The sequence below is a fragment of the Anser brachyrhynchus genome (genome assembly GCF_964034855.1).
Source record: "Anser brachyrhynchus genome assembly, chromosome: 10".
NCBI classification, from domain to species: Eukaryota; Metazoa; Chordata; class Aves; order Anseriformes; family Anatidae; genus Anser; species Anser brachyrhynchus.
Genome location: NC_137705.1, coordinates 23,008,935 through 23,024,018, shown reverse-complemented (window position 1 = coordinate 23,024,018; position 15,084 = coordinate 23,008,935). Strand labels below are relative to the sequence as shown.

General features: G+C 37.6%; 1 protein-coding gene across 2 annotated transcripts in view; it reads left to right on the top strand.

The window, feature by feature from the left end:
• DCP1A (decapping mRNA 1A) overlaps nt 1–5,863 on the top strand; it is a 35,753-nt gene extending 29,890 nt beyond the window's left edge. For both annotated transcript variants that reach the window (XM_080606398.1, XM_080606397.1), the window contains exons 9-10: nt 457–675; nt 1,915–5,863. In XM_080606398.1, coding sequence (XP_080462524.1) covers nt 457–675; nt 1,915–1,995 — 300 coding nt within the window. In that variant the 3' untranslated portion in view covers nt 1,996–5,863. The remainder of the gene's footprint in view (nt 1–456; nt 676–1,914) is intronic.
• Nucleotides 5,864–15,084: the final 9,221 nt, after the last annotated feature.

The following is a 15,084-nucleotide window of genomic DNA, read 5'->3' as shown; positions in this document are numbered from 1 at the left end:
ACCATTGGAACTGATTTTTGTTTTCAAGTGTTTATGTTATATTGTTGTGGTGTATATTAGCCTCAGTTGAGACTTAAGCACCCAAGAGGCATAAAATGTAATCCTTGCCTTGCTGTCTTTCAGTGTTCATGAGATACTTTGTGTTTCATGAAAAAAGATACCAGGACAGTGAAATGGCAGATAGAGGAAGAAAAGAGTAACAGAACTTACCACTGCGAAACTTTGTAATAGCAAGCTCTGGTGGTCTAGATACAAATTTAAAGTTATTAGAACTGCCCTTGAGCAGGTACCCTTCATAGGTAGATACCTCGTCATTATGAATAACTATTCTGTAATACCAAACTGACCTACAGTAATAGCGTGTTTTTTATTTTTTTTTATGCTTATCTCTGTCTTTTAATAACAGCATTTGTTCCTACTGGAGGTGGTGCTCACTGACTTCCTGTTCTTTTACAGGTCACACCTCCGCAGTTTGTTACAGCCACAACTACAGTAACTCCTTCAATACTCTTGTCTCCTAGTGTTTTTCAACAGTCAGCTACAAAAGCTACTGAAGTGGAAAATAAAGCCAATTCTTCTTCACCTTTAACACTTGGAACAACAGAAATTCAGACTATACCTCCTACTGTTCTCAGTAGGTCCCAGCTTCAAGAAGCACTGATACATCTAATAAAGGTCCTGTCCTTAGAGAACTCAGTATCTGAGGGATGGGGTTCCAAGTAGAGTAGCCAGTACTGAGACTTTGATTGTGAGATGGAAGACTTTGAAGGACAGCTCTGCTTCAGATGTCCTTTTACATCCATATGAACTTGTGGACACCTGAGGAAAAAGTTATAGATGTAGAAGCCCTTGTATGGGGGTTGGGGGCTGTTTTTACTGTCTTTGTGGGTGTTTCTGCTTTCCTTGGGAAAGCTTTCCAGATTCCACTTACCTAGAACTGTTCTTGTACTTTAACCAAAGTATGTGTCTTTGAAATGGAATTTACAGAGCTCTGGTGTTGCCATCCCTAGTGACTAAAATATTCAGCTGATTTAAATCTGTAATGCTGGGAGTAGCCACAGTGAGATTCGTAGGTAACCAGCAGAAGTTGCTGTGACAGCTGTACTGTGTTAACTCAGGATTTTGTTGCTCTGTACATGCTAATGTTAGGTTTTACACCCAAAACACAGGTCTAAAATAGCAAACAATATCTTCCTAGCGAAAAAGCTAAGATCAAAAGGGACACTACTACTATCTATGTTGTTTATTTTTGCACAACTTGCATATTGGTGTTTTTTATTTAAAGACTTAAACTAGCTTACTTGTAAGACTTGCAACTGAGCTCAATTGCCAGAAGTCTTATTCTCATTAGAGTCTCCCCCCAGTAGTCTCAATCACTGTAGTGATTTTAGAGACAAATATTCCAATCAGCTTTCTAGTCTTCATTTTACTTATAGAGATAGCTGAACATAGGCCAAATTGGGCATACCCTGTAGCATGGGAGTACTTAGAGAATGTTCCAAGCAAGATACGTAAATTTACTCCATAGATTTTTGTAGAAAGAATACTACATCTTCAGCCTAGATAAATATATACCATTTGAAGGAGTAGGACTCAGGAAATCTCTCTAAATGTTGTCTTCAATTAAAAAATTTCACTTCCTGGTAATGCTTTGACAGGAAGTTTTAAATCATAGAATTAATATAAATGTATAGAAAGCTTGAGTTGGAAGGGGCCTTCAAGACTGTCTGGTTCCAACCCCCTGCAATGGGCGAGGACACCACCCACCAGATCAAGTTGCCCCAGTTCCCTTGCCTTAGCCCTCAGGTAGATAGCAATATAGTAGGAATCTTTGTGCATAGCTTAAATGGAGTTAAATTATACTTTTTTTCTGGTATCTTTTTACTAATATTTCTGATGTTTGTTTTCCTGCAGAATGATTCCCGTTTTCTCAGCACTATTCACGAAGTCTACTTGCAAGTCCTAACCAAGAATACAGACAACATTAACCTATAATCGAAGCTAAATCTACTTAGAATATTACCACTTTAGAAACAATTATGCCTCATCTATAAAACTAATATTTTTTTAAAAGAATATTTAGTTTTCAATGTCTTGAATTTGAACCTGTTAGGAAAGACTATTCCTTAAATACTTACGAAAGTAATGTTCTCAGAAGTGATCTAGGTTTTCACTGTGATCATCACCAGCAAACCTTTGTTTTTATTGGGGAGGGGAGTTAAGTTGCATATGAGCTTTCCTTTGCATTAACGGAACATGCAGGTGTTTGCTCTGGCTTTCATTCCTAGCTGTATTCAGTTTTCAAGGATTACAGACTCATACTCTTTAAACTAGCAAATACATAATACAGTACACTACACCACACCAGACAAAACTTGGTTGTGGGAACCTAGTTCCAGTTTTAAGGTGAGAGCAAAATGCCACGTGATTAAGTTGGCAGTTTTGGGGAAGAGAGGGATCTGGACGCCAGGCCTTCAGAGCTAAATCTTTAGCAAAATGTTTAAAAATGTGATTTGCTCAATACATTAACAGTCTCTAGCTAACGCGCATCAATTCATCTTTTATATATTCCATTAATTGTACTGCTTCTCCATCCCTGACATTAAACAGGTATCCAAGTGAGTAAGGCCATTTTCTTTAAAAAGGTGGAATTTGAAATATGCAAACTTCTGTGATTGTATCGTTTTTAAGCAATGGAATAGTTCTGTTGTATGTTGAAGTTATTTCGGTTTAAATGTATAGTTAAGAAACCACCACTGAAAGACCGTTTTCCTATTGAGTAGTGTTTGACTGAAATAGTTTGAAATACTTGGTTTCCCTTTTAGCTTAAGGATGGACCATATCTTAGTTGGGTTTCATTCCTCAGTTGTGTTGGAACTGCGGTGTTGAAAACTATGCAGATGGGGAACAAATGCATGCTTTTCTCTTGCCCTCTCCCCAGATTGTTCATGCATACTTCATAGTCTGAAGTTTATGTAGTTAACCTGTTAGTGCTTCTTATGTGATTTCATAATTCAGTAATGTAAGAGTTTAACCTCATACTTTCCCATTTGAAGTCAGAAAAATTTCTAATTATATTTTCTTACGCTGCTGTATTGGTTAGCCCATGGCTTGTATTTATTTCTTGAATTCATACAAAGGGTAGTTAATAAGACTACAGGTCTCAACTTTTTCCAGCAATAGTAGTTTTAAAGGTTGCTTTTGCAGTAGAAAAGTTTTGGTTTATTGAGTAGAAAGATGATCTGTATTGAGTTATGATGCACTGCTTTTTCCCCCTCCCCCAAGCACTGTTGAAATTGAAGAAAAAAAATTGTTTAGCTCCTTACAAAAAAAACATATGTATATATATGTATCCTAAGGATTAGTACATGTTGACATAGTCAAGGCCATTTCATTGGAAACTAATTGAGCTTTAATTGTGACTTTTCACAAATTGGTATGTTTTAGATAAATATTTACATTTTATGTATTTTATCTATTTTATTCTTTCATAGTTTTTTAGTGGAAAAAATATATCTTCTTTAGCACTACCTGCCTTCTGAAGAGCTCTTCTCAGCCTTTGAGTTCAATGTTTCTGTTTAAAATATATAGTATTTTGCTAAAAAAAAAAAGGGAAAGATTCAGGGAATGATGCTAATGTCATGCACATTCATGAAGAACTGTATTGGCTTTAATGGTAGCATTTGAATTCAGCAATATAGATACTGAGCCTTGTTAGGGAAAATGGGAGCTTCCTACACAAATTCTAGAGTTATGATACTGTATACGTGCATAAATGATGAGACTCAAATTAGGTCTAAGGTCTCAATTTATTGCTTAGAAAAACTTTTACTAAAAGGAACAAACCAATGAGCAGTTCCCATGAACAAAAATGTATAGCCTAAACCAAATACAGAGTTGCTTTTGTGAAGATTTAAGTTCATAACTCCCAGCTTTTTATGGACAACTTCCAGCTTTTTTGGAGGAAGACTTGATGAGTTTCTAAGAACAGAGATATTGGAAGCTAATGATGAATATTTGTACTGGTTGCTAAATACAGTCGTATCCAAAGATCTATAGAAACAATGGAAGGAGTTGTATTTTGAGTTCTCAAGTTTTGTACAGTTGACAAAAGTAATACTGTTTCGAGCAGCAATGCTGCTATGAGATTTTGACTCTACTTTGATACCTGAATATCCTTCATTTGTTTTTATTTAATGTATTAGTAGCAATATGTTACTGGTTTACTTTTGTTTCCCCCAACTTTTAAAATAAATTGGAAAGGAAACAGTGAAATAATTTGTACTACAAGCAGACTTGTTCATCTTGAACATGTCTGGTCTGGCTTGGCCTCTGTATGTATAGCCAGCAGACACTGGAACGAACGTAGGTGTCCTCCAATACACTGCAGAGTTTGTGATTTATGAGTGCCAGAGTAGCAGATTTAACAGATAAACCTCTTTAAAGATAAGTTGCGTTGTAATACACAAACTTAACTACAGTGTAAAACTTGAATTTTTTTTAATGTAGACTGTGTTATTTAAAAACTTTTATTTCCTCATTTTTTTTAACTTTTTGCATAAACCTAAAACTACCAGCTTGTTGACGTGCTTGATTCGTGTTAGCAGCATGTAGCTATAACTAAGGTGTAGCAAGTTACCATGGATCATCACAGCAAATTATTTTGACCATTTTCAAGTGTGTGGAGTTTTTTGATAAAACTGCTGGGTTAATGGGATTATACCTATTAGTTCTGAGAATGAAAAAGTTAGTTTAGACTATACTCCCCAAATTAATTGCATTATCTAAGCATGTTTTTTTGTGGCTAATGTTAAAGTCACTTTAATTTAAAAACAAACAAAAAAATAAAGCCTAATCAAAGACAGTTTTAAAACCTACAGCTGCTGAATTATTCAGGAAAATCAAAATTCTCAGTTTTGTAGTTAAACTTTATCTGCTGTTATTTACTAATGCAAAGTTTTTATATGAAAGGTGCCTAACATCTGTTAACTTAGAAGCAGTATATCTTTCCAAATTAAACAAGATTTGCAGAATGATTGAATAAAGTTTAAAAAATTCAAGTACTTCATTTTGATTTCTTATATATGTTTAACACTGTATAGATACTCAATATAATAATTAAAAACTCGCTGCTGGATGTATCTCACTTTTGCTTGCATTTCTAATTGCTTCATTTTGGTATATTTCTGAAACCCATTATGCCATGTGTAGTCACTGATGTACTTTCTGAAATATTTTTGAAAGCCAACGTTAATTTGGGACTTCTTGTTTTAAAAAGTATTCTAAACAAATCACCCACCTTTTTGCCAGGTATTTCAGTTGCTTTGTACAGCGTATGTTAACAGGAGGAATGTGTGCAATATATATCACCTCAGTTTTGTCTGGCAATGTTACGGAAATGTTAAGATGCAATATCTTCCCTTCACTTCAAGTTGGAAAAATTGCAGTATCTTTAATTTGGTTGTCTATTTATATTTATCTATTCAGTGTATGGGCATATGGTTGTTTTGTGTTTTTTAATGTACATTATGTGCTTTTAGCAATTTCTGAGTTTTACCACTTTGGTGGATGCACCAGTTACGTGCTCATTTGCATGTTCTTTGAGCATGAAAACCATGGGGAAAGGAGGCTTCAGGACAGATTTCTGGAAATGGAACCCGAACAGTTTTAAGTCAATAAATGTAGATACTGCATCATTAACATTTTTAGTATGGTATGGATTTTATAGCACCTATGTATGTTTGCAGTTATTAAGTTATTGCATAAATGTTTAAGAATGAGCATTTTTCATCCAAAATTTTGTATGTTTGCAAATATATTTTTGTAATAAAACCTCAAAACAAATGTTTCAGCACCTCCTAAAGTCTTCCAATGTTTCCTTTTGTTTCTAGAGCTAGTAGCCTGCTAGAAAGGTAAATTCAGATTTGACTTGGGGTTAGTGTTTTCCAGACAAGAAATTCAAACTTCTCGGTTTATTCTGGGGGCAAAAACAAATGGCATTTATTTATGAAAGAGGATGTAGTATGTCTGCTTGAAGGACAGTTCAGAATAGCATCTGTCACTTGTAATAGCATCTGGCTTTCTTCTATATGGCTATAAGTGGGCTTGCATTTTGAATTTGATAAACTAATTTCCTTCCACATTAAGAAGGGCAGTTGCAGGTTCACTGTTTTGTAAGTGCAGCTGTAACTGGTTTTAGTGCTTTTCCTTACAACTTTTTTAATGTATTCCCCCTCTCATCCATCTAGACATGGCACATGATACTTGATGAATCCAATGCTGGTCACTGATCAACTTGGGAAATGAGTTAGTTACTGTATCTGGTTGCTGTCATGCAACTGCTCTATCCAAACTTGACAAAGTTAAACGGAGGCTGTTAAGGAGAAAACACATAGCAGAAGTTCTGTTGGAACAGATTTTGAAATTAAACAAAATCTTGCACCAAAGTTGCTAAATCTTACCTGGCTGCTTACACTCATTTGAACTAGGAACATCATTCCCCTAGGAATCGGACTGGGAGGCATACCCAGCATCAGGAGAGGTCACTGGGGAACAGCATTTGCTGCTCTGCTGGCTCACACTGAACTGGCTTCTGTGCTCTACACAGGAACCTCTTCTGACAGAAGGCTGCTATATAAAACAGGTACACAAATCAGGGATTTTCTTAAACAGAACTGAGGAAAAAATGGAAACAGCCTAACATCCCGCATTAAATTCTGTTAGATGTTGCCTGTTGGGTCAGTACTGAGGAAGTATTTCTATTTTTTTTTTAATTGTTGATGCTGTTAACCTTTTTGTGTTTTCCTGGATCTAGGTGTTACTGTTTACTGTTATTCCTTTGAAGAGCTCCCCTTTTATTTTGGAAATTAAGTTAATAATTGCAACTTGCTTCATGTAACCATAAGTATTTTGGGCCTTTTCCCTGCTAGTGTGTGCTCAACAGTAGTATTTTTGGAGAATGCATGAAGAGTGGAAAGTCCACCTCTAATACAGCGGTGATACATAATACTAGGGTAGAACCAACTAGTAAGCATTAAGCTTCCTAAAACTCATCCACTAAACGTTGTTAAAATTTCATTTGGAGACTTGCAGAATGAAACAACACAACTGGCTTTTCAAACAAATTGGAGACAGCTCTGTAGCTCATGTTCATGGGCCAAGTTAATCAAAGTCAGGGGAGTTATGTGTTTGTCAAGGTTCAGCTATACTTCATTCTCAATGTACAAAACACTGGGCTGGGATTAGCACTCAGTCATTTTTAAAGGATAAGTAACCTGTTATCCTTCAAACAACTTTTTGACATTTATGAACAAGATGCAGTCAAATTACTAAATGTAGTATCTAGTATAGTAGAGATACTTTTAAAGAGAAAAGTTTAGTGTACTCATCTGAAATTCAGAAGATTAGGAATTATAACAGCTTGACTGGTATGTTCATTAGTTTTGAAAGTTATTTTCAGTGCCTGATAATAAAATGTTTTGTCTCATTTTAACACAAGTTGAAGTGTGAATCAGCTTTTCAATCTTCCAAATTTTGATTGTGAGGGATGTACTTTAAATCAACTGTCCTGCTGTTCTCAGAGGGTTACACTCCAGTGATAGACCTGTAACTGCAATATGGTTATTAACTGTAAAGCTTGTCCTTGACAGTTTTGCAACAAAAAAACCCTCTCTCTCAGAATCCTTCTTCATGTGAGACTCCTAGATAGGCTCAAAAAGCATTGGAAAAGAGGGCAGTTGCTGCATTCTTGAAAGAGTGCTTGTGATAAAATGAAAGGGAGAGAACCAGTGAGTGGGAGACTCCTGAGAAGTGAACAGGGGAAGGAATATCAAAGGCATGTAAGTAAATGTGAAAGACAATATTGTAGGGCGACAAGTATGGCCTGTGAAGAGGTTTCCTAAAGCACAGAAGAACTGAAGTCAGCTTTGTTTCTGTACTGCTGTATGCCGTCCTCAGGTACTTCCAAACCTCAAATGAGGCTTGCCTATAAGAATGCCAAATATTTCAGAATGTAGTCATAAACTGGCTGGGTTAGGCACAATTTCCCTACTCTAATACTTGATGTAGCAATACATAATTTGCCAGGTCTATGGGTTTCTTTACCCTTCAGGTTTCCTGAAGCAGCATAATGGAGTTGCTTGATTCATAGCAGGGCATAATTTGTATCTTTGCTTTATGGCCTCTGTGGTGGTTTTGCTTGGGTGGGCAGCTGAGCTCCACCACAACCATTCTCTCACTCCTCCCCCCCAAAGAGGAAGGGGGAGAAAATACAACACAAAGAGCTCGAGGTTTGAGATGAGAATGATTTAATTACAGGGAAAGGGAATGGGGAGAAAAAGAAACAAAAGAAACAATAAGGCTGCGCGGAAGCACAGAGAGAAAGAAAAAAGTTATTCTCCACTTCCCATCAACGAGCGATGTTCGGCCACGTCCTGGGAAGCAGGGCCTCAAAACGCGTAGCGGTTGTTCAGGAGGACAGCCCCCTCCCCCACGAGAGCCCCCCTTTTATTGCTGAGTGTGACATCAGGTGTTATGGAATATCCCTTTGGTTGGTTTAGGTCAGCTGTCCTGGTGATGTCCCCTCCCCATCACTTGCTCACCCCCAGCCTGCTGGCTCCTGGGGGCTTGGAGGGAGTCCTGATGCTGTGCCAGCACTATGCAGCAATAGACACAACGCTGGAGTGATACCAGCGCTGTTCCAGCTACGAGTGCAGAGCACAGCACTGTGTGGGCTGCTGCCGGGAAAGGTGACTCCATCCTAGACAGACCCAACACAGCCTCATATCTTAAAATCTGCTGCTTAGAACGTGGCTTTTCATATCTAGCCCTTCTTTGTTCATTTTAAATAAACCTCTTAAAATATTTCCATCACAACCTATTCTTTAAAATTCAAGATGCACCATTTTCAAAATAAGCTTTGGGAAATTAAACCATAAAGGAGTAAGCTTCCTTTATATGCTGACTGAAATGAAATCACTTGCCCTTGGGCCTCACTTAGAAGCATGCAGGTATGTGATGTAAATGCACAAGTTGTTTCTTTTTTCCTCATAAATAAATCAAGAAGCTTTGAGAGTATCAACAAAGTAAAGATCTTCCAGACTGTCTCATGTATGCAGAGCTCTATGTGGTCTTAATTTAGAGAGCATATGGCTTGCATATCCTGCTTTACTACTTGTGGTTCCTAAGAGGGATGGGAAAGGCTTAGCAGGTCATCTACCTGGCTTTTTCATGCTGACTGAGATTTATGGGTAATGCTAATTGCCTTCCCTATTTTACTTAGTAAGCATCAAGTTAGTTTCTGCTCTCTAGGGATGGAGTTTTCCCATGTAACAATTGCTGGAAAGGAATATTCTGATATTTTAAATTTACCACAAAAACGGGGGTAGAAGCTAAAATTAAAGCTTACACAAATCGAATGTTTGTAGAATCTGTTTGATTTATAGCAAGCCCTGCTCCTGGTGTAATCTTCAAGATGGAAGAAATAGGGCACCTATTATAAAGAGAAAAGGAAGACCCTGTCACAAGAGAAGCCCTTAGAGAATGCCCAAAGGCTTGGTCAAGAACACATGCAGTACTTTCAATAAAGAATTGGAATGGACATAGATCAGTATTCTGCAGGTATGAGGCTGTCTGAACAAAACTCATAAGATATGAAAGTTTTGTAGATTACATACTGCATAGTGACTGAGCCTGGGCATGACTTATAGTTCCATGTGTAGCTTTATTTTAGATTTAAAAAAAAAAAAAAAAAGAAAACGTGATCATACCACTACACCCATACCTATTCTCATGCAGTATGTATCACTAATTCCTGCTATTTTTGACGCTAGGTTGCAGAGAACCTGGGGATGTGGTCGTTTACAACGTTTTTCCACTTCAAATTAATTAGCAACTAATTAATAATGTTATTACTGAAGACTAGCTGAACAATCTCTTCCACGTATAACTGAAGACCATAGTTTTGCACATGTAAAGGGATGTGCTGGTGATGCATAATGGTCTGCGTAAATAAAGAGCGCCTTGGTACAAACCCATCTCATTCACTGTTGAACAGTTCCAGTTTTGAAGGGTTTCTAATGCAGCTGTTCTCTTGAAGGGCAAGAAGAATAGTAAAACCTGTAGTGTTGCAGGGGACGAAATGAAGAAAAAAATCTTTGTTTCCTTATTTCCATATGTATTACAAAACAAATGAATCCTTCTTTCGGTGGTCGTTATAGAAGACTCCTCTCTTCTAACCTTACATAACCTGTGAAAGTGCTGCTGCATAAAATTTCTTTTAGAGTAAGTTGCTGCTGATAATTTTATTCTTTTAACTTTATTAGATTTAGTTGTATGAATATAGATATTCCTGTATCTTTAGACAGAGCAACTTCCAAGCTTATTTGAAGAATATGTCCTAGGGAAGCTGAATTATTAAGACTCAAATGGCGAAAGCAAACCTAATAAAGCAACTGTGGAGTATTTACATATTCGAGGTCTTCTAAGCATAGATGAAGGCAAATGCCTCAAACTCTTTCTGCTCACATTTATGTTAACAGATAAATATGAAAAATTTGGAACAGGGCAAACTCATTTTTACTGCAAATTTTAAAAATGTATGTAATATTGATATTAGCAATTGGTTAAATTAAACTAAGCCAAACACCTCCAACTGTTGCTCCATTAGCGTTACACACTTGAACTTTGAATTGTGTGATTTCCTTGCAGTGCTAACAGAAATATTTCCCTAAATAGCCTAAAACAGCAGAGCAATTAGCAAAACAAGTCTTAGTGAATTTCTTTTGACTGTGTAAGATATACAATGCTGTTTTTTTTTTTCTCTGATAGGTTGTGTTATAGCTACATTTTTACAAATTTTATCTTTTTTTACTAAATGATGTTTTAATTAGTGGTAATGTGAAAATTACTGTAACTTTTAAACTATCTTTATCCAGTATTTGCCTGTAACTCAAAAATGTTTTTTTTCTGTTATGAAGTTTTCCATAAAACACTTTCTTTTTGCAGATTATTTTGTCAGCTGTATCTGAGAAAAAGATTGTGGTTGAGTCAAACTAAGAATATATTCTGTATGTATGTGTCTTTTGCTTTTATCTTGCTCTTCTGGACTTCAAAGGTGAATTGATTTCCCTGTCTGGATATGTCTGTATCAGGAGCTGCATGATAATTTTGTGTTCTCTAGGTTGCTGGCTGTGGCCTCTGTAGCATAGACAACTGCTGTCCTATAGAAACTAAACTATGTTTAAAGTGATTTCATGCTCCAATGGGAATTGCAGAGCTGATCATAATGTCACAGGCTGATGAATATTCTTTTTGCGGGTTATTTACTTGAGTGTTGTTCACCTGGGCTGAACTAAATCCACTTGTTATCACTGACAAAAAATATATATTTTTTAAGTAAGGTATGAGGGTATGAACAGAGTCTATGGAAAATTTGCAGTACCAGATTTGATTTGAGAATATACTGTATTGCTATACATTAGACTACAAGGATTGGAATTCCACTGTGTAACTTGTCTTTTTTTTTAATGAAATAAAACCCGATATACCATACACAGATGTTCAGGACTAGCCAGATTACAATCCGTGCCAACAATGATTGGCAGATCACAGCACTGTCTGGAATCTGCACAGTGCTTAAACAGCAGTTGCACAGCCTGTTGGGCTCCTCCTATGCCTTCACTTATTTTCTTTCCTTGTTATTGTTTGGATTCTGTAGATGATGAGGTAGCTAACTATTCAGCATTCTTACTGGACTTTGATTTGGGAATTTCTTTTGAGCCCAGTTTTTAAGGCAAAGCTGGGGGACATAGGCCCATAGTACATAAGTGGCCTGAATTTCAGCACGCTGAGTACACAAAGCTCCTGCTCTGGTAAAACAGAGTTGTATCCACTTATGTCAGCAATGCATTTTTGCAGTATCTCAGCAAATGACAACCATAGCTCGGCTTCCCTGCTTCTACTGCACATAATGCCCTGACTGTGAACTGTGTGGAGGCGGGAATGGAAAAATCCAATTGTCCTGTGTATGTATTTAAGAAGCTGTCTAGTAGTTTATGCTGAAGCTAATGAGATGTGATTGTATATACTGAAGCAAGACTGTTTGTTCATACGTTTGCATCCTTGTTTTAATCATATTGTGCATGGTTTCAGAGGCAAATGCAAGAATGTGGAAGAAATGTTGACTGTTGTACACAATGTATACCATGACTTCAGCTATTGCTTTACAGTCCATCACACTTGATCAAAGTTGCAGAAATAACATGCACTTCAGTAGATCAAAGTGGAGACACTGACACAAGGTGGAATTTCATCCTCTGTATGCTTGAGCTGCTGTTTTAACAACACAATACCATAAATAAGCACTCAGTGCAGCATGAGGATTCAGGGAAAGAAGGGTGAGTTGCGGGCAGTAATCTCCCTATGACATTATCTAAGCTAAGGCTATCTTAAAGCCTTTCTACCATCCAGATAACAATGGAGGAAACCAAGCTGTGAGCCATAGTAATACCAGTCTTATCCAGATCATCCCCCTTAGTTTCTTACAGGAGGGAAAAAAGAAATCACCATATGTCCAGCCTGATGAGGCAGTTAAGATGGCTATTGCTGCAGTACACTTAGGAGCCCGTTTGGTAGGGAACCTTTGTTACAGGCAAGGTTCCAGAGCACATCTTCACTGTAATCACAGAGGTTTGATCACAGGCCTTCCTCCTCAGCCAAAGGCTACAACCAGCCCAGACCAATAAAGCCAAATTTGAGGCTATGATCTAGTCAAGGTATACTTAAAAGAACTGAGAAGAAAAATGCAGCAGGTTGACTAAGGAGTAGGGAGGGACTGAGCCCTATTTCAGCTGAGTGCTGGCTCACTTTGTCACAGCCAACGATGTCTGCAGAAAGAAGCAGAACATTGCAAGAAGCTTTGCAATGTTCACAGCTTAATTGTACTGTCTATGCATAAAACACGGAGTAAATGAATTAATTAGAAGGAAAAACATAGTGTAGAAAGAGCTTGTTTGATTGTGCCCATGCTACCTGCTTCCATTGCGATCTTTTTCTACTAGCAGCCCAGAAGGATCAAGTACCCATATACCTAAAAAGAGTTGTTTTTGTTTTTTTTGCCAAAGCGAACAACTAGTTTGGGGAAACTTAATATCTGCAGCTGAAATTGGAAGGGTGTACAGCCATGTTTTCTTAACGTACCTTCAGATGCTAGGATACGGTGGAGTTTTGCATCATAGGTATTCTTCCACTTTTGCCTGGCCTCACCTGAAGAACGCATTTCAAGCGCTGCTTCAGGATTACAGCAGGCCCAGCTCTGCTGTCTGCCCTCGCTCACCTGCCATGGTTATCCATGTCACTGAGGTACGGTTGATGTCAACAGCTGTCTGAAGAGCGGTGCTTAAACAGCAGCTGTGACAGAAAAAAATGTCTTTCACTTCCATAGGACAACCACTGTTTTAACTACTCTTAATCAGTAAGCATGGAGCAGAACTCAAACTAATAAATGCTGCTGGTGCTTGTAACTTGGTTCTCTGGCTTCATCTACATCAGCAGGTAGGAGACCTTGGTGTAGCAGGTCTATAGAGCACAGGACAGTGCTGAGGACTCAACATCTGCAAAACATGCGTTTTTGAGTTCTATTCCACATTAGCTTGTCTGTCCTGAATAACCATCAATGACTGGGGCATACTAGCTGCTTTCTCAGACTGAATCTTCTGTTTTATCTTTATTTGAAAGGGATCCAGTTCACAGAGACTGCTCTGCAGGGCAAGCCAAAGCACAATAAGCAGGGATGGTCACGAGATTTGCTCCAGGAGCATCGTTCTGGCTCAAGAAACTTTAGACTTACCTTCTGACTGTATGGCTGGAGACAGAGTCAGTTGTGTTGTAGCCTCGAGAAAGGCTAAGAGGGAGTAGAAAGGATGCAAGGAAGTACAAAGGTGAAGGAAGAAAACTGCGAAACTTGCTTAGAGTTTGGTGATCCTCACTCTACAACAAGATTATAGAGGGACCCTAACTTGATATGGGGAATTTAAGGTTTGAATTTACTGTCACTTTTCGAATAGTTAAGGTAGGTTTTATAATTTGAAAAGGAGGAGCCCTAAACCAGTAATTACTTTATAGATGCTACTGTAACTCTTTAGAGTATACATAGTCTCCCTGCTGACCTGATTTCTTTGAGCACCCCAGCTCCAGGAGTACAAACAAAGAAACAAAAAAGCCTACTGTTGAACCAAAGCAGATTTCAGCAGAACTATTGGGTGTGTGTGTTTGTGTGTGAAATTGCTGTTAAGAATGCTATATATGGTGGATGCAATCAACAGTCAGTCCTTTTTCTGTGCCTCCTCAGTTAGGATTTCCTATGCAACAGAGATTAGCTATCAAGTATTGCTTCACTTCCAGGTTGCAGTTCAGACATAGCATGTTACAGGATAAATGACATGTTTTTCTGTAACTTGAGACACTAGCAGATCTGCACAGTGATCCTTGAATTGAATTAACAAATTAAGTTTTTGGCACTTTGCTCTAATGGGCCATTGCTCTGCTCTGGGAAGCTCTTGACAATGTAGACCATGTTTTTAGAGTTCCTAAACGTAAATTAATGTCTATATGATTCTCATCAGGCACTTCAACATCCCAGTTTTATTGTCCATAACACTTATAAGTGTCATACTAAAATGAAAAGATTTGAGTAACTGCTTTTGCAAGAAGAAAATAAAGTAGGTGACTTATCTAATTATTTTAAAGTAGAATATAGATTGGAGCACAGAAAATGGCAGTTGCAGCAAACAGCCTTTACACAGTGCTCTCTAAAATGAACTCTGCACTTTGCTACTGTCGGGTTTGGTTGTTTGACTCCATTTTTTTCCTTCTTCCTGGCACATAGCCGATTTCTAGTTTAGTATTTCTTCTGAGTATTTTTTTTAACTAAAAATATTTTCGAAAAGACAACTGATAGAATAGGTTAAGAAAACAGTTAAGCTAGCAGAGTCCAGCCTGCTTTTATTTGTAACAATAAACGGAATAGTTTGTGGAAGAAAGTGTAACCTTACCGTGGTAAGAGTTTCACATGTTACTTATTAGCTG